This window comes from Bison bison, unplaced genomic scaffold, assembly GCF_000754665.1.
Source record: "Bison bison bison isolate TAMUID 2011002044 unplaced genomic scaffold, Bison_UMD1.0 scf7180017864145, whole genome shotgun sequence".
Lineage (NCBI taxonomy): Eukaryota > Metazoa > Chordata > Mammalia > Artiodactyla > Bovidae > Bison > Bison bison.
The window spans coordinates 10,618,300-10,640,763 of NW_011494717.1; the positions used below are offsets into that span (position 1 = coordinate 10,618,300).

At 39.6% G+C, this 22,464-nt stretch overlaps 1 protein-coding gene across 1 annotated transcript in view; it reads left to right on the forward strand.

Moving 5' to 3' along the window:
• WDR43 (WD repeat domain 43) overlaps positions 1–17,792 on the forward strand; it is a 39,045-nt gene extending 21,253 nt beyond the window's left edge. The window contains exons 8-18 of the mRNA XM_010840671.1: positions 2,240–2,411; positions 3,976–4,062; positions 4,967–5,098; positions 6,397–6,528; positions 8,920–9,006; positions 9,593–9,624; positions 11,915–11,978; positions 14,030–14,143; positions 14,655–14,724; positions 16,052–16,101; positions 16,203–17,792. Coding sequence (XP_010838973.1) covers positions 2,240–2,411; positions 3,976–4,062; positions 4,967–5,098; positions 6,397–6,528; positions 8,920–9,006; positions 9,593–9,624; positions 11,915–11,978; positions 14,030–14,143; positions 14,655–14,724; positions 16,052–16,101; positions 16,203–16,394 — 1,132 coding nt within the window. The 3' untranslated portion in view covers positions 16,395–17,792. The remainder of the gene's footprint in view (positions 1–2,239; positions 2,412–3,975; positions 4,063–4,966; positions 5,099–6,396; positions 6,529–8,919; positions 9,007–9,592; positions 9,625–11,914; positions 11,979–14,029; positions 14,144–14,654; positions 14,725–16,051; positions 16,102–16,202) is intronic.
• Positions 17,793–22,464: the final 4,672 nt, after the last annotated feature.

Sequence of the window (22,464 nt, forward strand, 5' to 3'; positions counted from 1 at the left end):
TTTTAAAAGAAATTGGCTTAGTAGGAAAACTTTGTTGTGAGCTTTGGTGAAGCTTTAATTTCTAACTTTGATAGTGTTGCCCTTGTCACACAGTGGTGGGTCAGTGAATGCTTGTGTTCTGGTGGACAGAGAGGAATGTTGCTGATGTTGTGTATAGTAGTCGTAGAACAGGAATCAGTAAATTATGGCCTGCAGGCTGCATCCAGTAGAGACCATATATGGCCCCCACCAAAGCAAAAACATTTACTATCGGGCTCTTTATAGAAAGTTTGCCAGCTCTTGCCATACGCTGTGAACATGGTCTGAGACTCAGTCAGTGTGCATAATGATGTGAAACTTTAAAATGGTTTCAACTTTTTATTGTCAGTTGGCAGCTTCCCTTGTAGCTCAGTCAGTAAGGAATCTGCCTGCAATGCAGGAGACCCGGGTTCAATTCCTGGGTCAGGAAGATCCCCTGGCGAAGGAAATGGCAGCCTACTCTAGTACTCGTGCCTAGAGAGTCCCATGGACAGAGAAGTCTGGCAGGCTACACTCCACGCTGTTGCAAGTCAGACACGGCTTAGTGACTACACCACCACCACCACCGCCCTTCCTTTTACAATAGGAAGTATGAGAGCAGTATACATTTATTTTAAAACATTCAGGACACATGGATGGTTATAAAACCCAAGTCTCTGGAGCTCCATTGAGTTCCACTCCTTAGAGGTAGCTGTTAACCTTTTGGTGTGTAGCCCTCGAGGCCTTTGTTCCCATAGTCATATGTGTACGTGGAACGTATAACTGAGGGCCCAGAAGAGGGCCACAGTAAGGACTGGGCATTTCTTCTTGGGCAGTAGCCTACCATTAAAGGGTTTTAAACTGATAATTGATGGGGTTTGACCTAAATTTTAAGACATTGCAAAGAGAATAGGCCATAGAAGGGTAATGGCCAAAGCAGAGGCCAAAAATCCTGGCTGGAGATGGTTGTGGAGTTGGGAAACTAGGAAGAGAGAGTTGGAAAGCTAGTGGGGTGCTTAGACTTGGAATTATTTATGGAGGATGTGTACTTACCGGTGATAAGATGTCTGTGGTGTGAGTGTGTGTGGCTGAGATACAGGGATGGATAAGGTTGTTGGAGGCAAAAGGCTTAGGACTGAGGTGGGGGGGCGGTGTCAGAAGGATCATCCTTCTGCACGCCATGTGTGGAAGTCACCGGTGGAAGTCACCAGGAAGGGAATTCTTCAGCAGAATTGTTGGACAGAATGACAGTGAGCCACTCACATCTTAAAGAAGGGCTGAGTGATCCAGAGGCCACAGGATTAGCATTAGCTGGTGACGACAATTTCAGTGGTTTTAGAGATGGTGGAAGAAGAGACTGCTTGTAGTGAACGTTAGTGAAGAACAAGGTGCACACTTAAGTCATGGCGAAGGGTCCTGGCACAAGGTGAGGGGAGCTCTGAAGTTGAGGATTTAATTTCATTTATATTTTACTGACTGTTTTGCCCCTGGAAGTGTGTTGCAGAGGTCATGATGAGTGTTCGGAGATTGGAAGCGTTTAGAGATGGGCCTGAGGGGAGTAGGGGTGTGGACAGAGCCATTTGGGTCTGAAAGCTCATGGTGGTGAGAGAGCACTTGGAAGCTTGGGGCCTTTTGTGGGGATAGAGCAGGTGTACCTCATGGCAGATTTTGGTGGTGAGGTCTTGAATGTTGGCAGGGTGGGGACAGATGACAGAAACAGTGGCGCTCTGGGGACCCTCTCACTCCTGGTGCTGACTTGGAGGCCAGTGGAGGATCCCATTTCTTTACTTGACACCAGCTTCAAAGAATTAGTGTGAAATGCTATCTCACATTTTCTTTTTTTATATTTAATTAATTTATTTTTGGGCTGCACTGGGTCCTCATGGCTTTGCGCGGGCTTTCTCTAGTTGTGGTAAATGGGGGCTACTCTTCTCGTGGTGTGTGGGCTTCTCGTCGTGGGGGCTAGTCTTGTGGTGGTGTGTGGGCTTCTCATTGTGGTGGCTGCTCGTTGCAGAGCATGGGCTCTGTAGCGTCCCGGCTTCAATAGTTTTGGCTCCCAGGCTCTAGAGCACAGGCTCAGTAGTTGTGGTTCATGGGCTTAGTTGCTCCTTGGCATGTGGGATCTTCCCAGATCAGGGATTGGATCCATGTCCCCTGTATTGGCAGGCAGGTTCTCACCCACTGCGTCACCAGGGAAGTCCTCTTTTCACATTTTCTTATCTATTTGTTTTTCCATTTCTAGGTACTGCAAAAAGCCTTTGACTTCGAACTGTACAATTCAGATAGCAACACCTGGGAAAGGCAAGAAATCAACACCAAAACCTATCCCTATTTTAGCAGCTGGTTTCTGCTCAGACAAAATGTCATTGTTGCTCGTATATGGCAATTGGTTTCAGCCCACCATTGAGCGAGTGGTACGTACATGCTCCTGAAGTAAAGTAGTGTAACATCAATACATCTCTGTAGATGATGATTGTGAAAGGGTACACTGTACTTATTGGAATACTTAAGATGTCATATATTTCCCTTTAACTGAGGGACCTTTCAGTGGGTGGTTTATTTTAACTTGTGAGAGCTTTGGTTCTACAGTTGATCCTTAAACAACACAGATTTGAACTGTGTGGGTCCACTTTTACATGGCTTTTTTCAATAGTAAGTACTGTACTACTACACCATCCAAGGTGGTTGAATCCACAGTTGCCAGAACTATGGATACATTATAAGTTATAAGTGATGAATTTTCGATTGCATGGAAGGTTGGCGCACCTAGGCTCTGCATTGTTCAAGGGTCACTGATGTAATTTTACTTAACTCAGTATATCCAAAATAATATTTTAATCCCGAGTTAATATAAAACATTATTTGAGATGTTTTACTCTCCTTCCTTTACTTGGTATTATGTCTTTGAAGTCTGGCATGTATTATTCACTTGTAAGCACATACCACTTTGGGCTCGTCACATTTCAAGTACTCAGTAGCCACAGGTATGGGTGAATGTTGCCCAGTTACCCAAAAGATAAATAAGATTTCATGGTAATACCACACATTGAATATTCCAAGTAGAAATGTGATAGGTGGGGCAATGATTTAAAATTTTTGATTACAAAAGTTTCTTGAGGACTTCTGGTATGTAATTATGAGCATATCCAGTAGATGAGGCTGTGAGAAGGCGGTGGCTTCTCTTGTTGCAGAGCGTGGGCAACATGGGTGAGAGAATATTTCTTGCTCAGGCAATCTGTTGTTGATTCGATTTAAAACTATTTACTTACTTTTAAAAAACATAATACATGGATATGATATAAAAAAGGGGAGAGAAGTGTTAAGCTGTGAACATAAGTCTCTTACCATATGTGACTCCTTTAATAATCCCACTCTCCAGATGCAGCCTGTTACCTGTTTGCTTTGTGTCTTTCAGATATTGATTGATTACGTGGATATAGGAAATTACCTATAACTTTAAAGCCTTGTAGATACATAGGGGTTTTGCTGCATAAACTTAACTGTTTATTACTGTATCAGGACATAGAAATTCACCTTTGAGCCACTGCTTGTCTTTGACTAGCCTGTGGAAGGATAGCAGTAGGAAATTTTAGAGTAGGACAAGTCTTTTTTAGCAGATTACTCTTTACAAGGGCAATGAGCTGATAATATTTTCTTTAAAACTTGTTACATTTAAAATCTCAATCTTTTGAAGGTGCACATGTGAAAACTTAGAGCAGTTCATAACTAAGGAAAGTAGACATTATGTTTGCTATCTTCAGAGTTTATCCGTTTTCCTCAAATGCCCCCAGTCTGAATGATGATCAGTCTGAGTGACCAGGAGTTTTTTCTGGAAACCTTCTATACCTTTTTGTATTTTTATAAATATGCACAAGTAGGCATTTCTTTTTCACTTTATTCTTACTCCAAATTACTCTGTTTAACAGTTTTTTTCCCCCCTCTTCCACCTTCTGTCCCCCTTGAAAATCCCGTCCCCAGGCTTTGAATCCCAAAGAACCTCATATGTGTTTAATAAGAGATATTTCAAACTGCTGGGCCCCAAAAGTAGAAACAGCTATAACAAAGGTGAGTGCATTGTATATTAGAAGTTAAGAAAAAAGATATTTGAATTGAATCGTTATGTAATACTATTTTAGACTTTAAATATTATCTTTATTTGTGATCTTGTCTTAACTTTGTGGGATTAGGTGTTAGATATCAATATTGTAAAACTTTATTCATTTCTGTGTTCTTAATTTGTTGAATGAATCAGTGGATAGGTGACTAGAAGTTGAAAACCTTGGATTTAATCCTTCCTCCTCTATCCCCCCATGCAGTATCACTGAATAAATATCAGATTTGTTGATAAATTATTTTTATCAGTTTCTGTACTTAAAAAGCACCATAACTTTGTTGAGAGGATTGTTGTATTTCAGGGTGAAATAAAACTTGAATCCGTGATGGGGCTGGAATTAAATACCATATATAAGAGCGTTATTGTGATGCTCTATTTTGAATATAATGTGGCATCTACATGTAGACTTGTGTTTGGCAGTCTAATGACCAAGATATGCTATGATGACATCCATACGGTTTCGCTTCTGGCTGAGTTTCAGAGATGACACCTTTCTCTTGGCTGTCTGAGCATTTCTGGCAAAGATCAATTACTGAAGGTAGTAGTAAAAGGGACAGCTTCACTATTAACATTTTTAAGTCAATGTGTCATTAGGTAATAGGTAGATTTTTGTTTTTCTTGATTCTTTCTCTTACCTGGTGTTGAAAGCTTTAAAACCATGAATGTTCAGATTGTACTTAAATGCCCATATTCAGTTAAAATGTACCTTTAATTCATATCCTATTGAGTTAGTTGTATTAAACTTTTCAGTAGAAAAACCTTTTAAAATCTGTTAGTTTTCTCACTGGGGATAAATGTTACAAGGACTAAAGACATAATTTCCTTTGTCACATGCTTCCTATTCCTGTGTAACAGGTGAGGACACCAGTGATGAATTCTGAAGCAAAAGTTCTGGTGCCCGGGATACCTGGTCATCACGCAGCTGTCAAGCCTCCTCCTCCACAGACCAAGGAAGTAGAGAGCAAGAGGAAATTGGGGGAAAAGGAGGTAATACAATCCTTCTGACCATGTTTTAGTTTGAAATTTAAGATGACTTGGGAGAATCTAATGAATGTATTGGAAGGAGCCAAAGCTGAAGACTTCAGAAAATGGAGAGGACAAAACTCTGTTAACTAAAGAGGGTGCTCTTCTGGCCATGTGTTAATTTTTAGCTGTATAAGGTAATTGTGGTTTAAACCAGGACTTGCTGTGATGATTTTCATTGGGTTTCGCATGTTGCTGAGTTCCAATGATGCCTTTTCTCTTGGCTGTCTGAGCATTCCTGGCTGGTTTAGGGCCAGTTAGTCTTTAAAAGTGATCATCGTTATAATCTTTTAAAGCACTTATAAGTTTCATTCTTTTGCAACTTTTAAAACCCTCTTATGGTTTACTCTTCTTGTCAATGAAAAGTCCTCTTTTTTGTCTTCCATTCACTTGTCACTCTTATCTAAATAATCTAAAATTTTAACTGTTTTATCGTTAGAGAAAGAATGTTATGTTTCTTTACCTGATTTTAAATGTCTAGCTTTATTCATAAAAATTATTACTCAATAACGTGGTATCTGTATGTAAAAATAATGGCCAACTCTCTCTAGCTTGGCCTGGATACAACCCTTTAATTTCATCCTACCTTTTAAAAATTGTTTTTCGTAAAACATATCGCAGACAGGAGGCTTTACCAAAGCATATTTGTTTGTTTTGGTAATAATAGATCATTTGTATTTTGATTCATTTACCAAGGGGCTGGCAGAACATAGTTGTTAGATTTGCTTTCAGAGGGATTGGTTAAGTACAAGTCAGTTTCTGTAGCAAATAAAAAGGAAAATAGGAAGACATCTTATAAATTTGGGGGAGAATCTGTGCTCTTTCGATAATATTTGTTAGCAAGAGATTTGAGGTTGATGGCAAGAGAAGGTTATACTACAGGGAAGCTTTTATAGAAAACTATAGAAGGGGGAAATTATAGGTTTTTTCTTAGGCTCTAGTAATCAGATGTCAGACCCTTCTCTTTTTGAATCTTACAGAGGGATTTTTATGAATTAAATTCTCAAATTGTGATTTTTCAGGTTTTTTCTCCCCCCCTAAAATCTGTGAACGTGGACTGTAGATGTTACACTCATGTGCCGCATTGGCTTTATGGTGATGAGATTCTATTGGAATGAGAAAGAGCATGTTTGTGTTTTTCAGTGTTGAGGTGTAAATCAGTTAGAGCTTTTTGTCTCCTGAGACATAAACACAGAGTAATTTGACCAAACTGGTTTAGGTCTTGTCTGGTGCAACATTAACTGATCATTTATATTCTGTAGGTTAGCATTGAAGAACGCCTGGGAGCCCTGGATATAGCTTCAAAAAAAGAAAAGGACAACCTTCCACAGACAAATAGTTTTCCAGTTCTCCTCACACAGGGCTTAGAAAGTAATGATTTTGAAATTCTAAATGTAAGTATTATAGCAGTTTTTAAAGGAATAAGATGGTTAATTTTTCTTAGAAGGCAATTGACAGCACATTTACAGAGTGAATAGTCATGTACTGTCTTGAATTTACTGTTTTGTGAGTTTAGTCAAATGTCTGTCTCTTGGTGGCACTATACAGACAGTCACCAACCTACAAAGGGATTGAATTGAGTTATTTTGAACCTGGAATGCATTTTCTCATAGAAATATTGTTGTGACTTGTTACTGGGTTCTTAGGCTTTAGTTCACAAAAGCCTTTATAAACGTTGTGTAGCTGAATTATAATACTCAGCATTCTAGATCACAATTTATATTTTTTTCTGTAGGAAAATGCGTTCCTGAGTTTTTACTCTGGATTCCAGAAACTTATTTCCCCCTGGCCGTGAGAGGGGGCGGTGAGGTGGAACCTTGGCAATGGATAGGAGGTTTGAGGGAAAAATTCAAGAGGGTTGGGGGTATATAAAAGGGAGGCATTTGCTATTTTTGTGTTTGTAAGTTGGTGACTGCTTGTATGTTGCTTAATTCGGTCCTCTTAAATTCCAGAATTTGAAAGTGGTCTGTAGAGAAAATTTAAGTGTAAAAAAAAAATGGACTTAAGCACTACCTGATTAGATTAAAGCAGGTTTCCATTTGCTCAGCGCATTTGTTATTAGTGACTCTTGGTGCCACTTAGTATAGATGTGACTTGAATAGGCAACCCATGAATAGTGTTTCTCTGCTTTATATTTTGATCTAAATGGGAATGTCCTATGTTTAAGGTGATTTTGTAAAATGAGGGGGGAAACCAGACATATGTGAAAACCTAAAATCACTTTCAAAACAGTTTGTGAGCGTATGTATCTTGGGAGATCGATTTTAGTCTAACATGGTGAAGAAACCTCGGTGAGGATTTGGTGAAAAATAAGCTACAGAAAACAGTGTTTTAAAAAAATATAACTTATTTGCCATCATAGCTTACTTAATTGTGCTTTGAAAAATTCCTTAGTAGTACAAGTGAATCAGTTATCTTTTTTTTTTTAAAGAAACATCTCGTAATAGTACAATGGGCCACAGTGAACCCATCACTCAGTTTCAAAAATTATCAACACTAACCAACCTGTTCTTGTTTTATCTGTTTGCCATGCCCCTCCCCAGATTATAGTGAATCAAATTTCAGACCTATTATTTATTTCAACCACAAATATACCCCTGTTCAACTCTGACAATAGCAATTCCTTTTAAAAACATAACCACAATCTGTTATCACCTAAAAAAAGGAAATGATGATTCCTTAAAATTATCAAATATCCAGTTAATATTTACCTCTGGCTGATTATCTTGTAAACTTTTATTTTTTCTCTTTCTTTAAAACTATATTCCAACAAAATCCACACTTAGGGAAATATTGGTCCCTTGGATTTAATAAAAAAATTAAAGCTGCTTTCTTGAAATGGCACTGTTAAGATAATGAAAAGGCAAGCCATAGGTTGGCAAAAAAAAGCGACTTATGTATCAGACAAAAAACTTACATCCAGAATTTATAGAACTCTTTTAACTTATTTGTGAGACTCAAATAAAAACCAATTGGTAAAGGTGTGAACAGATATTTCACAGATACTCCAATGGCCAGTGAGTGCATATAAAGGTATTAAACATCATTAATCATCATAAATGCAAATTAAAGCCACAATGAGATGACAGCTACCTGTCCGTTACGATTTATTAAAAGTTAAACAGCAGTACTGTCCGTTGGGGAGTATGCAGAGTAACTGAAACTCTCATGTCTTGCTGGTGGGAGGTAAAATAGTACACCTGCTTTGGAAAACAGTTTGGCAGTTTCTTAAGGACACATCTACCAGAAGAATGTGCCATTCTGTCCTTAGGTATTTACCACAAGAACCAGTGTTCATACAAAGACTTGTACAGGAATACCTGCCCCAAGCTGGAAGGAACTCTCCACATGTGAAGGGATAAACAAACTATTATCTAGCAGTGTAAGGAATGGGTATTGCTTCATCAACAACATGGATGAATCTCAAACTTACGCTATGAGAAAGAAGCCAGGCAAAAAAGTATATATAGCTTGCTCTCAGTTATATAAAAATTCTAGAAAATGCAAACCAAATATATAGTTCAGTAGTTGCCTGAGGGAGGTGGGTTGAAGGGAAAGCTAGAAGGTAAAGAGTCCAAGGAGTAAATGTCCTGATAACTTGCCGACTATACTTGTCTGATAGCCATAAGAAATAGTGCATTCTTCATTTAATCCCAACCTTTATTTGCTAAAATTCAGTTGGTTCTTCATTGTGTGGTTTTTAAGATCATTTTTACTGACAGTATTTCCTGTAGTGTCCTTAGTTTCTGAGTATGCTTATTTATATTTTTTTTCCCCCCTCACAGAAAGTACTTCAAACTAGGAATTTAAACTTAATAAAGAGAACTGTATTAAGGATGCCCCTGCATGCTGTTATTCCGTTGTTGCAAGAGGTAACTGAGTACACTTTTCATTCTAAGGTCCTAATGCTGTGACTCGAAGATGAAAATCCAGACATGGATTTGCAGTATGTAAGCGAGCAGGGTGCTTAAGAGTGGGTGATAGATGACCACTAGATCTCCTCAGCCAAAAGTTTCCTAACCTAGATTTTTTTCTATATATTTTAAAAATTGAGATATAATTTACATACCTTTAAAGTGTACAGTGTTGTATAGTATATTATAGACTGTACAACTGCCGCACCAAAAAGAAAGCCTGTACCCGTTAGCCACGTCCCATTTGTCCTTACTCCCCAGTGTCTGGCAACCACTAATCTATTTTCTGTCTTTGTGTCTGTTTTGGACATTTCATTCATAAATCCTAGCCTAGATTTTTATCAGATAATTACTGTTATTTTAGGAGTGTATTCCTAGATGATGTTAAATTGGTCAAAACATTTAGGAGTTAGGAAACAAGAATAATGATTTCCTAATATGGCTGTTCTTTTCCTTTGGTTCTCTGGATGTGTTTTCGTGTGAATTGATGGGAGATTGGCTGGCTCTGAAGTACTGTGACTAATACTGTTTTTCTTTTCCTCAGCTTACAAAGAGATTACAAGGACATCCTAATAGGTAAGACGTTTGGGCAACCTAAATTGCTTTGATATTATAAATATTTTAAATGTGATTGTTTAATAACAGCAATGTCTTACAGCATGTTACTACATAGTAGGTAGCCCGAAATTCTAATAAAACTCTTTTAAGTGTGAAATATTGATCTCTGCACTTACTTTAAATTGAATGATTCTTATTTCCAAGATTGTATTAGAGTTTTTTTCTTTTCTTTTAGAAAACAACGCAGGCCATTTAGTGGATTAATTTTTAATGATTTAGGCCTAATCATGATGTGTAAAACTGGCCATTTGTAGAATTTGTTCAGTCTCTGGTAGTTGCTAAAAGACACTATAAGGAAACAATTTTATATAACTAAATCTTACGAGTCATCTTTTGTTAATTTGATGATTAAACATTTAGATAGGATGTTGATGGGCGTCCTCAGGTGGTGCCAGTGGTAAAGAACCCGCCTGCCAGTGCAGGTAGATGTAGGAGATACAGGTTCAATCCCTGGGTCAGGAAGATCCCCTGGAGGAGGGCATGGCAACCCACTCCAGTATTCTTGCCTGGAGAATCTCATGGACAGAGGAGCCTGGCGGGCTACAGTCCATAGGGTCGCAAAGAGTCAGACACGACTGAAACAGCTTAGCACACACGCAGGGGATGTTGATTTCTCAAAGATATTAAGCTTGTACTATGGAATCAAGATTGCCGGGAGAAATATCAATAACCTCAGATATGCAGATGACACCATCCTTATGGCAGAAAGTGAAGAGGAACTAAAAATCCTCTTGATGATAAGTGAAAGTGAAGAGTGAAAAAGTTGGCTTAAAGCTCAACATTCAGAAAACGAAGATCATGGCATCTGGTCCCACCACTTCATGGGAAATAGGTGGGGAAACAGTGGAAACAGTGTCAGACTTTATTTTTCTGGGCTCCAAAATCACTACAGATGGTGAGTGCAGCCATGAAATTAAAAGATGCTTACTCCTTGGAAGGAAAGTTATGACCAACCTAGATAGCATATTCAAAAACAGAGACATTACTTAGCCAACAAAGGTCCGTCTAGTCAAGGCTATGGTTTTTCCTGTGCTCATGTATGGATGTGAGACTTGGACTGTCAAGAAGGCTGAGCACTGAAGAATTGATGCTTTTGAACTGCGGTGTTGGAGAAGACTCTTGAGAGTCCCTTGGACTGCAAGGAGATCCAACCAGTCCATTCTGAAGGAGATCAGCCCTGGGATTTCTTTGGAAGGAATGATGCTAAAGCTGAAACTCCAGTACTTTGGCCAACTCATGAGAAGAGTTGACTCATTGGAAAAGACTCTGATGCTGGGAGGGATTGGGGGCAGGAGGAGAAGGGGACGACAGAGGATGAGATGGCTGGATGGCATCACTGACTCGATAGACGTGAGTCTGCGTGAACTCCGGGAGTTGGTGATGGACAGGGAGGCCTGGCATGCTGCGATTCATGGGGTCGCAAAGAGTCGGACACAACTGAGCGACTGATCTGATCTGATGGCATCATCAGTGTCTATAATATATTTTTTCTTTTCTAAGTTGTTTTTCCTGATAGACTCCATTAGACTTGGGAGCTCACAGAGGAAAGTTGAAGAGTTCATTAATTAGGGCCTGACTTACATTTGTGGCCCATGTTTGTCTTCATGCTGGTTTGGAAATCTTTTGCTGTTTGTACCTTATGATGAATAGATGGGCTCAGATACATGAGCATAAAATGCAGTGTCAACTGAGCCCAGTTTAGTGCCTTGGTATCAGCTAATTATGAAGTAAAACATTAGTTTTATATCTGGAATTGAATTATTTTTAGAGGAAGGGGTTTTTGTCCTGTTACCTAGTCCATCTTACTCCCCTCTCCCTTCCCCAAGAGATTCCTATATTACATAGACCTCAAATAGACCCAGTGAAAGGATGAAAGGACTGTCATATTCAATAGTGGTTGACAATGGCACCCCACTCCAGTACTCTTGCCTGGAAAATCCCATGGACGGAGGAGCCTAGTAGGCTGCAGTCCATGGGGTCGCTAAGAAACGGACACGACTGAGCGACTTCACTTTCACTTTTCACTTTCATGCATTGGAGAAGGAAATGGCAACCCACTCCAGTGTTCTTGCCTGGAGAATCCCAGGGACGGGGGAGCCTGGTGGGCTGTCATCTCTGGGGTCGCACAGAGTCGGACATGACTGAAGCGACTTAGCAGAGTCATATAAACAGATCTTTATAACTCTGTTGTATTTACTTTTGGATTTGTGAATGTTAGTTGATTTGTTGTTTGTTTGTTGTTTTTCAGTGCTATTTTAATGGTTCAGTGGCTAAAATGTGTGTTAACGGTCCATGCATCCTACTTATCCACAGTAAGTCTGTTCGTTTGGAGTTGAATAGTTTGGATTTGCTAAGGATTATGAAGTGATGGCTTAACAAAAACCATCTGCCCTTTGACTGTCAGCCGCTTCTTTTAAAGGTTTTGTTTTTTTCCCAGGTGCAGTATCATACTGTCATTGTTGTTAACTTTTGTAAACCGGTCTTTTGTTGACCCAGGTTTTAGAAGTAATATATATTCTGTAGAGAAGCTTGAAAAATGCAGAAAGGAGAAAAGTTACATAGGAGCCTTCAGATGTTTTTTTATATACACAACCTGTTTAGCAAAATTACCTTTACATTGTATGTATCTCTCCACCTCCTGCTGAAAAGCTTAGTGACTTTTGAAAGTTTATATCCCCCGTGTTAACATTTCTGTTGTACATTGCCTCAGGAGGCTAAATGGGTAGTTTGTGATAAAAATTATATAAATATTTAATACCTGACGTTTCGCTGGGGCTACTGTCAGCTCCTTATTACCTGTACAGATGTAAGGGAGGGAGTGTAAAATCTTAGAGCAGCACCAGAAAAAAAAAATAGTTCTATATCTCATAATAGAAGTTGTGTTATTACCACATCATTAATTCAGAAATGAATAAACCAGAAATAAAATCATGCAGTTGGCATTTTCCTCCTTTTATTTGATTATCTAGCATCTTTCAGTAGGTTTTCTTGAAAGATTTTAATGGAGAGTTGAAAATTCTTAATTGCTGTTTAAACTATAGCTCTTCCTTTCTTAACACAGTTTCACTCAATTCTTGCCTGATCACTGTCCTTTGTTCTCAGGCTCCTTTTCCTTCAGGAGTTTGAGATAGGAAAGGCTACTGGATAACCTGTTTTGAGTTTGGCAGTTCATTCTCTGTATGTCTGTGGTGATCTCTGTCAGTGAGTAAAAATGGGGGAAGAGACAGGAAACAGAATGCATATTGGTTTTCTTAGCTTACAGAAGCCTTGGGAGATTGGGGGGTGGTGGTTGAGTGGCATGGTGATGGGAATGGAGAGATCACCACAAGCATAGTACAGCATTTACTTTGTGACCTTGTTGAATTGCTTAGAGGTGAAAAGAGCCTTAGGAGGACTTGAAGTGAATCCCTTCTGGATTCAACCCTTTAGTTATAACTACGGAATGGTAGTTGTGTAACGTAGGTCAGGGCAGAATAGACTGTGGAAGTACAGTATGGGGTAGGCTCTGCAGCCCAAAACAGTCCTCTTTCCTCAGAGAACAGTGCTTTTCTTCCACCTTGCCTTAATTTCTTCCTTATCAGGTATCTTTAAGCACTTTCTCTTAAGTCAAAGATTGCTAGGCATGGGGGCTTTAGTAATGTACACACACTCATTTTCACTGTTTAAAAATTTAACATTTGAATGAAATACTCTTATTTACTTTAGTGTCAGATAGGAGGGCAAGTAAAGGCTAGTTAAAGGGCAAAGAGTAGGGTCCCTATTTCTACAGCTCTGGAGGGACGAATAAAATAATTTCCTGCTTTAATTTCTGAAGCATAAGTCAGAGGAAGTATGTTTAAGAGGAAGTATGTTTGAAATACTCTAAGGTCAGCTTTGTAGTCTGTCACTCTGTCCAGTGGGTCTCTGGAAGCTCTGAAAAGCTTCCTCTAGCTACTGGGACCTAATGGTAGAGGTTGATCCTGTGATATCATCAGAGAGGAAGTTTCAGAGTGAAGTCCTTTTTAAGAAATATGCGGTTGAGGGTACTTTTTATTTAGTGTCTCCTTTATATTGATGTTCTCAAAAATAATATGATCAGCACAAAGAGGCCCCAGCCTGCAGTTTGTCTTGCCTTGCAGTTTCTCCTGACCTTGTATCATTCTTTTTTAAAAATGTATTATTTGTTTTTGCCGTTAGTACAGTAAAGGCATCTGAAAGTTTGAGATTTTGCTAGGCTATGTGACAGGCTGCCACTGCCACTAGAAGTGCAAGCATTTGCTTGGGGCTGAATCTGCAGGCATATGTGAGCATGATTTATATATTTGTTATCTATGTTTTGTTATGATAGTGTCAAAGTATCTTTTTTATTGTCGTCTTTCTGTAGTTGCCTGACTTGGTACCCCAGCTGGGGACCCTGTACCAGTTAATGGAAAGCAGAGTAAAAACTTTTCAGAAGCTCTCCCACCTTCACGGAAAGCTTATCCTTCTAATCACACAAGTGAGTAGATCAGATTGTTTTGTGCCAAACATTTGAATGTGAGAGTAATGGAGAGAGGAATAAGGATTGTTTGCCTGGCTGTTGAAAGTGCCCCATTTCAGTTAAAACAAAAACTGGTAGATGAAGACCTAATTTTTAACTAGGCAGTGCTATGTATTTGATAGTAAGTAAGCTTTGTGGTACTTGAGTCAACTTTAGCTCGTCACCATAAATGTTTGAACTTAATATAGTTAGAGTGGTTGTGGTGCTGTGAGCAAGAGTTGCAGGGTATTGCTGCAGCTTTTGGTCACAGAAGGAAATCTTAACCTGAGAAGCATTTTCAGAGTAATTACACAGAGTAATTCTTTCTTGGATTTGATGCGCTTGCCTTTTGCCTGATATTTGAACTGCATCATGTTAAGGTCATCCATTTCATGGATGAGGGTGAGGGTGAGTTTACTGTTGGGGAGGTTGTGTGATACTTGAGATAAATTTACATTCCACTTCACAATAGCACTTGATTGTCTTTCAGGTTACAGCGTCAGAGAAAACAAAGGAAACGACTTGTCCTGCTCAGAAGGCAAAGTTGGTGTATGAAGAAGGTAAAGACTTAGGGTATATGCTTAACAATTCATTTTCACATTGGCTCAACTCTGCGACTTGTGAGTAAGATCATGCTTTGGCACACCTTCCCTGATAAAACGGACAAGCCCTTGGCGAAACCGGCAGAAATGTGATCAAATGAAAGAGAGGGCACAAATAGAGTAACAAAAAAGAGCATCAGGTATGGAAGAGATTTAAATAGAACACCATGAACAGCCATGCACATACAGAAAACCTGGATGGTATAGGTAATTTCTTGGGAAGCTTCAATGACCAAATTGACTTAGAGAAACCTTGAAGTAATAGTTTTGAATTTACTTAATCAAAATCTTTCCTCACAAGGTACCAGACACAGGTTTTATAAATGACTTTTATTAGTCTTTTAAGGAACAAGTCATTTTTGTCATATATGAACAGTTCAGGCATTTTATGAATCAGAACCAGAAAAATGTAGTCAAAATAGCATTTTAGGCCATCCTCAAATATCCTAAGTAGCAGATTAATTATAGAAGTAAAATCATGTTTCATTGTCAAGTAGAATGTATTTAAAGATTATAACATGATTTAGCGTCAAGAAACCTTATCACTGTAGTTATTACCACATTAACAGATTACCATGAGCACTATATATTAAGCAACCTAGGATTTTAAGTAAGGGAGTTTCCTTAATAAATCTACATCAGACATAAGGTTTAGAAGCATTCCCATAAAGTCATTAACAAGACAATAGTGTACCTTTTATTACTTCTGGATATCCTGCCTTATACTTTATGAAAGAAATGAATTCTAGAACATTGGACCTTGCAGTTGTTTTTCTTCTCCACATAGAAAATACAGCAGAATCTGCAGTTGCATTGTTATTAAGATATGCAAATAGGCAAGCTTACTGGATACCAAGATCTAGCAAAAAAGGAATTGGTAGCATTATTATGTCCCAGTAATTGTATGTCCATAATGTCCCATTCAGAAAATGTGTTAGGAAAAAAGATCCCTTTCACAGCAGCATCCAAAACTATCTAGAAATACCTCTAAAAAATGAAGCAAAACCTTTATAGAGAAAGCTATAAAACATAACTGAAGAACATAAAAATGTACCTGAATTAATTACACTTCTTGTGATCCCACCTTTCCTCCCCCCTTTTGTTGAGATATAATGGGCATAACATTGTGCTTCTTTTAGAAGTAGAACATAATCCTTCTTAGATGGAGGACAGCTAAATACATTTCTAAAAGTAAATTCAGGAGTCTGATTCCATTTATTAGCTTTCAGTGCTATGCCCTTTGCTTTGATCACAAAATTAAAACTAGGTTTCCCTCTTCTTATAGAATCTTCTGAAGAGGAATCTGATGATGAAATAGCAGATAAGGATTCTGATGTGAGTAATTTGTTTCCTGGTACATAAACATGCCTTATATCCTTGTACTCTGTAAGACTGAGGCCTTCAATCATGCTTTCTTTGCTTACTATTTCCACCAGGATAATTGGGATGAAGATGAGGATGAGAAAGCAAGTGAAAAAGATGAGGATGTTGATGAAGAGAATGAAGAGGAAGAAGGGGATGATGAAGAGAAAGATGAAGAAAATGGTGAGGACAGAGATGTGGCAAGTGAAAAGGAATTAAATGGAGATTCTGATTTAGATCCTGAGAATGAAAGTGAAGAAGAATGAACAGAAAAGAACAGGCCAAATGAACTGTGTAAACTGGCTCACCTTACCCACTGCTGCCGAGTTCTCCTGGGGAGGGTTGTCTCTGACAGATGCCAAGGACCGCTGCACATTTCCAAATTCCTAATGGTGGTTCCTATGCCACTTTGCTGTCCTGAACACCCCAGACCTAACTGTGTAAATAAGAGAGTTTCATTCAAATGTTAATAAACTTTACACAGCAAATAGACACATTTTCTGCAATGTACTGACATGAGTGTCCAATATATGGTATATTTTTATAATATAATATCTTCGTATGATTGGTTATGCCAAGGATTGACATAAATGAAAAGACATTTCCCATGTAAGGGTTCAAGAACTGGACTTTAATGAAGGAGTCAGCTCCTGTCTCAGGTTGGTATCTTTCATCACGTCCTGATACGAAGCAGCACTAGTGAAACAGTTTGGTACATTTTCATAAAACATGAAGGGATAAACTAAAAACGAGTAAAAATGATTGTGATTAAAAAAAAATAAAATCACCAGTTTTCCTGGCTTCTCAACTGTGGTAATCTGATTTGAATCAGATTGAATATTTGGAGTGCTTCCCCAAAACAACCACTTATTTTTCAAGCTGTCATGTGAAATATTTTTTTAAAATACACAGAAATCATGATGATTAAAAAGTAAAGAATTAGCCATATTAAGGATTTTTCTTGACTGCAGGTTGCCTGTAAAGAATCATCAGTGTATGGATTTAGAAGTGCTCATTACCCGCAACTTTTTAAAAGATTCAGTTACAGCTGCTTTTGAAGAGGTTTTCATTTTTATTTAAACTACTAATGGATCAAAGAACAATTGTTTATTTTTTTCTCTTTGGTTTTAGATATTAATGATAACCTTGTTGGAATTTTTTTCCAAAGAAAATATTTTTATAATTCCGTAATTTAATGTGTTCCTTTTCATCATCCACTCTTGGCAGTGTTAGGCTATGTTTACCTTAAAATAAATCTGACTCAAGATTTTTTATGTATGTATAAAGAAGTATTTTGTGTGCTACAAAAGCCTTTTCAAATTATCAGTAATTTTTTTTTTTTAAAGAATGAGCCAGTATTTGCTCAGTGCTCTGTAGGGAACATGCAGATGGAAGCTCAGCTCTGAAGAAAGGGCTGGGGAGATGGGTTTATTTTTCCCACCTGTGAATATGTAAAACATAAAACCATTATCTCTGAGGGACTTCTCACTTCGGTGGCAGATTTCCGTGCTCAACTAGTAGAGTTGGAGCCATACAAGCATCTTGGGAAAGTTAGAGTCAGCTACTGGTGTAATGTATAGTTATATTTGTCTATAAATGGAGCTGTTAATGGCAATTTAATACCATTCTCTTTGTAAAGTGAATAAATATTCATCTTTACCCAGTGCTTGTCTTGTGGTGTATGTAGGGGGACACAGCCACAGGTTTGGGCTTGTGGTGTGAAGGTTTTTTAAAAAAGGATCTTGTTCCACGAGCATTAATAGGCACATGCTTTCAAGGCTTTTTGGATAATCTAGAATTTGTATCAAAGTGAAGAAACCAAGAACTTTCAGAAGCCAGTGGTGGTTCCTTGATCCAGTCCCACCTGGCTGGGCCATGCTCCTGCAGACAGAGGCTGCTGTGATGGTCAAGGGTGCATGTGGTCATGCGTCAGGCCCTGCTCAGTGGTCTGAGTCAGATTTCCTCTCTGCCCGACTACCTAGAGAACTGTGGTGGATGCTCACTATTTCTTGTTTTAGACAAATCCAGAGGTAAGTCCCAAATTTACTAAGACTGTTTCCTAGTTTGAGAGTATTCCGCTCCTAATCCAGTCAAGAGTTTTGAGGATGTGGTGGTGTCTTTTTTTTTTTTTTTTCCGAGATTAATATTTCTTGGCTTTTTTATTTTGAAAAATTAACCCTCTGCCCTTGATCAAATCAAGGATCACATACTGTATTTGGTTGTCATTGCTTTGTTAGTCCAGAATATCCTCCCTTGTGTGTTTCATGATTTTGATATTTAAGTAAGTCCACATAATTTAAGCTGTGTTATAGAATGTCCTACATGCCCTTATAGAAGGTCCCTTATGATTAGATTCTTGTTTAAATGTTTTTGGTGAGAAAACTAAATAGGTGACAATATTTGAGATTAATTTGTAAAAATTAATTCTGGGTATGGATGAGTGTATTCGATGAAAGTAGATGTGAGGCTCTAGGTTTGGGACTTTTGAAGCCCTTATGAGGGTTGGAAATGGGATCTATGTAGTGAGATCATTTTGGGTACATTGATATATATGTATATATTTTATATGTATTTACACACATGAAGAAGTGAAGTCGCTCAGTCGTGTCCGACTCTGCGACCCCATTGACAGTAGTAGCCTACCAGGCTCCTCCGTCCATGGGATTTTCCAGGCAAGAGTACTGGAGTGGGCTGCCATTTCCTTCTCCAGGGGATCTTCCCAACCCAGAGATTGAACCTGGGTGTCTTGCATTGTAGACAGAAGCTTTACTGTCGGAGCCACCAGGGAAGCCTGGCTGTTACAATTCTTGTGGAAGTGAATTCTCAGCATGTACATTTAATCACAACATACTGATCGCCTACTCTGTCAGGGATTATTTAGTTGCTTGTTTATTGTCATTCAGTTACATGATACAGAGCTGACATTCTATCAGAAAAGTACAGGGACTTTCCTGGTGGTCCAGTGGTTAAGAATCCACCTGCCGATGCAGCGAACACAGGTTCAGTCACTGCTCCTGGAAGATTCCACGTGTCAAGGGGCAACTAGACCCATGGGCCACAACTGCTGCAGCCTACATGCTCTAGAACCCTGTGCTCTGCCGCAAGAGAAGCCGCTACAATGAGAAGCCCATGCACTGCAACTAGAGAGTAGCCCTTGCTTGCTGCAACTAGAGAAAGCCCACGAGCAGCAACAAAGCGCAGCCAAAAATAAAATATTTTAAAAAGCAGTAGACAACATACGATGTGTAAGGTATACAGAGGAAGTAATTCTATTCAGTATATTAGAAGATACTGTGACTGGGGAAGAGTGAAAGTGAAGTCATTCAGTCGTGTCTGACTCTGTGACCCCATGGATTGTGGAACCCCATGGAGCCACAAGACTCCTCATTCCATGAAATTTTCCAGGTAAGGACCTAGGGGTTGAACCTGGATCTCCCGCATTGCAGGAAGACGCTTTACCGTCTGAGACACCAGGGAAAGGAGTAAGGACATGAGTTGGTATGGGGGAATACAGTTGCATAATTAAAACACATGATCAGTGTAGGGCTTATTGCGAAGATGAGATTTGAACATAGACTAGGAGGAGGTGAGGAAGTTAGCTAAGTGGGTATCAGTGGAAGAGTGTTCAAGGCAGAGGAAATGGCAGGAGCAGAGGCCAGCATGTGTCCTGATGTGTTGAAACCATGAGAGGAGACCAGTGTGACTGGAAAAGAATGAGAAAGGGAGAATGTAAGTGAGAGGTGATGGGGACTTAGGCTAGGGTTGGTGATGATTGGTTGTTTCAGGATTAGTTTAGAACTAATAGGATTTTGGTGAGGTGTGAGGAAAAGAGAGGAGTCAGGTATGACTTGTTATGAGGAGACCAGGATGAAGCTGTGGGTGGAGTTGATTTGGGAAGGAAGATCAGTAGCTGGATTTGGGACATGTTAAGTTACAGATACCTGTTGGGAATGTAAATCCATTCCCAGCTGATTTGGCAGTGGGGAAGGGCGTGGGGTGGGGAGGAGGGGATGAGTTTGGGTGGAGAGACAGATTCATAAGTGTCAGTAAAGCCACAGGACCACGTGAGCTTCTCCAGGGAGTGAATGCACAGGAAGGGACCCGAGCATCATAGTTAGGAGAAACCCCAAGGGACACAAAGAGTGAAGGTGAGGTAGGCGAAATCGAGATTGGCTTGCTCTTCCATTTTCTTTGAATTCATGACATCCCCCAGCTATAGTTTCTTTCAGCAGTAATTGATATTCCTGGTGGGTCCTGCCAGGGTTTTCGGATGTCCTTCCTATGGCTGCTTGTTGACCCTTTCTTTGAAAGCAACTCAGGCGTAGAATATGTTTTCCTCTTAATCTAGTACAGTGTTGTTCAGTGGCCCCTCAGCACCGGCCCTGGTGTCCAGGTTGTACACTGGATCACAAGATAGGCAGAAAGAAAGACCACAGCACTGTAAACGGACTAGCAGGCATCATTCAAAAGGGAACAGTGTGGAGGAAAGCGTAGGCTGGGTGGCGCCCTCTCTTCTGTACGGGGCGGCTGACTTGGTGTGAGAAAGTGAAATTGTACTTGTCAGCAGTACAGTGAATATTCATGTGTATGTGTGGGTCATTTTTAAATATGAAAATAGTTCTGAGAAGAGCAGGGTGATTATAAATCGCACTTTATGGGGTGAGGAGTGTCAAATGAAAAATCCCCAAATTGAAAGTCATCACTTAGAAAATTGCCTGGCATATTCTTTCTAGGTAATAATGGCTCAAAGGGCGAGGAGATACTATACTTCTTGGAGGCTGAAGTTTAAAAGGGATTTCCTAATGGAAATAAATGTGAAGGAAAACATCTTGTTACAGTCTTGCCTTTGGCCTTGTATATTTTGTTCTAGTTTGAAAGAGGGGAAGGGTCGTGGTTGCCTGGCATTGCAGTCTCTGAGGTCAGGGACAACTGGGCAGCCGCCTCAGCGGGCCCTGTGTGGATGTGATGGTCCGAAACCGGGCCACAGCCTCACAGGTTCAGAAACTTCATTTTGTCCTCCATGGAGCTGTTGTAATTTCATACAGTCAGAACATTGGCCAGGCTTCCAAGAGAAATTGATATTTAAATGGTGTATTTATTAATAGAAATACACTACATCTCTCAAGTGGAGCAGTGCTCATATTGGGTGGTGACCTGCACAGAAGAGTCACGCAGTAAAAACCAGTTTCGTAATTGGAAGACTGTCTTTGCGCCAGAGCGTGGAATTGGAATGGAAAAATGAACTGGATGGTCTTAATAGCTGAGGGTAGTGGCCCGTGCGTCGTCTGTACTGAAAGGGTCAGAATTCTTCCCTGCGTGTTGCTCTGGTCCTTCCTGTAATAAACAGGACTGTCACTGTGGGTGGAAGGCTGGTGTTGGGGTCTCCTCAGGCACCTACTGAGGGCTGCCTGTTAGGGTGCATTCTAGTGGTTCAGGGACCATGAGTACCACAAAACCTGGTTACAACTAAGAAACAAGCTCACTATTGTTAGTCAGTTCAGTCACTCACTTGTGTCCGACTCTGTCACTTTGTGGACTGCGGCACGCCAGGCTTCCCCGTCCATCACCAACTCCCAGAGCTTGCTCAAACTCATGTTCATTGAGTCGGTGATGCCATCCAACCATCTCATCCTCTGTCGTCCCCTTCTCCTGCCTTCAGTCTTGCCCAGCATCAGTCTTTTCCACTGAGTCAGTTCTCCCAACCTGTCAGAGTCTGTGCTCCCCCTCACTTTTTTTCTTTTGTTATGGTAAAATATACATACCATTTTAACCATTTTTAAGTGTGTAGTTCTGTATCATTAAGTACATTTACATGCTAGTTCAACTGGCAAAATCTCTTAATTGGTGATTTTTGTGGAAGGATCAAATCCCAGAAATGAAAGAGCAAACTAATACAATCCATCAGTCTCTTGTGGAGACACTGGATTTGAGACCAGAAACTCCGATGATGAGTCTACACTGCAGCATGGTGACGATAAACCTCTCTTTTTTTTTGGCCTGTGACAGGCGAGTAAGGGCAATGTGGTTTGTTGCAAGGATGCTGTGAGCACATACACTGGAGCACAGCGCCTGGCAGAGGGCTGAGTTTTGGAACAATTAATTGTTGGGCATTTTCCTTTATGGAAGAGGAGGAGGGGCACATGTTCCAAGGGAAATCCCTTTCTATCTCTGGCATTTAAAAAAAATTCAGACAAAGTAAGAACAATTCCTCTTTTCCACGGGTAAGAAAGTGAACTTAAACCTTTTTAATGTATTTTTAAAACACATAAATGCATTTCATACATTAAAATTTTTAAAATACATTGTAAAATACAAATGGAGGTCCAGTGATTAAGA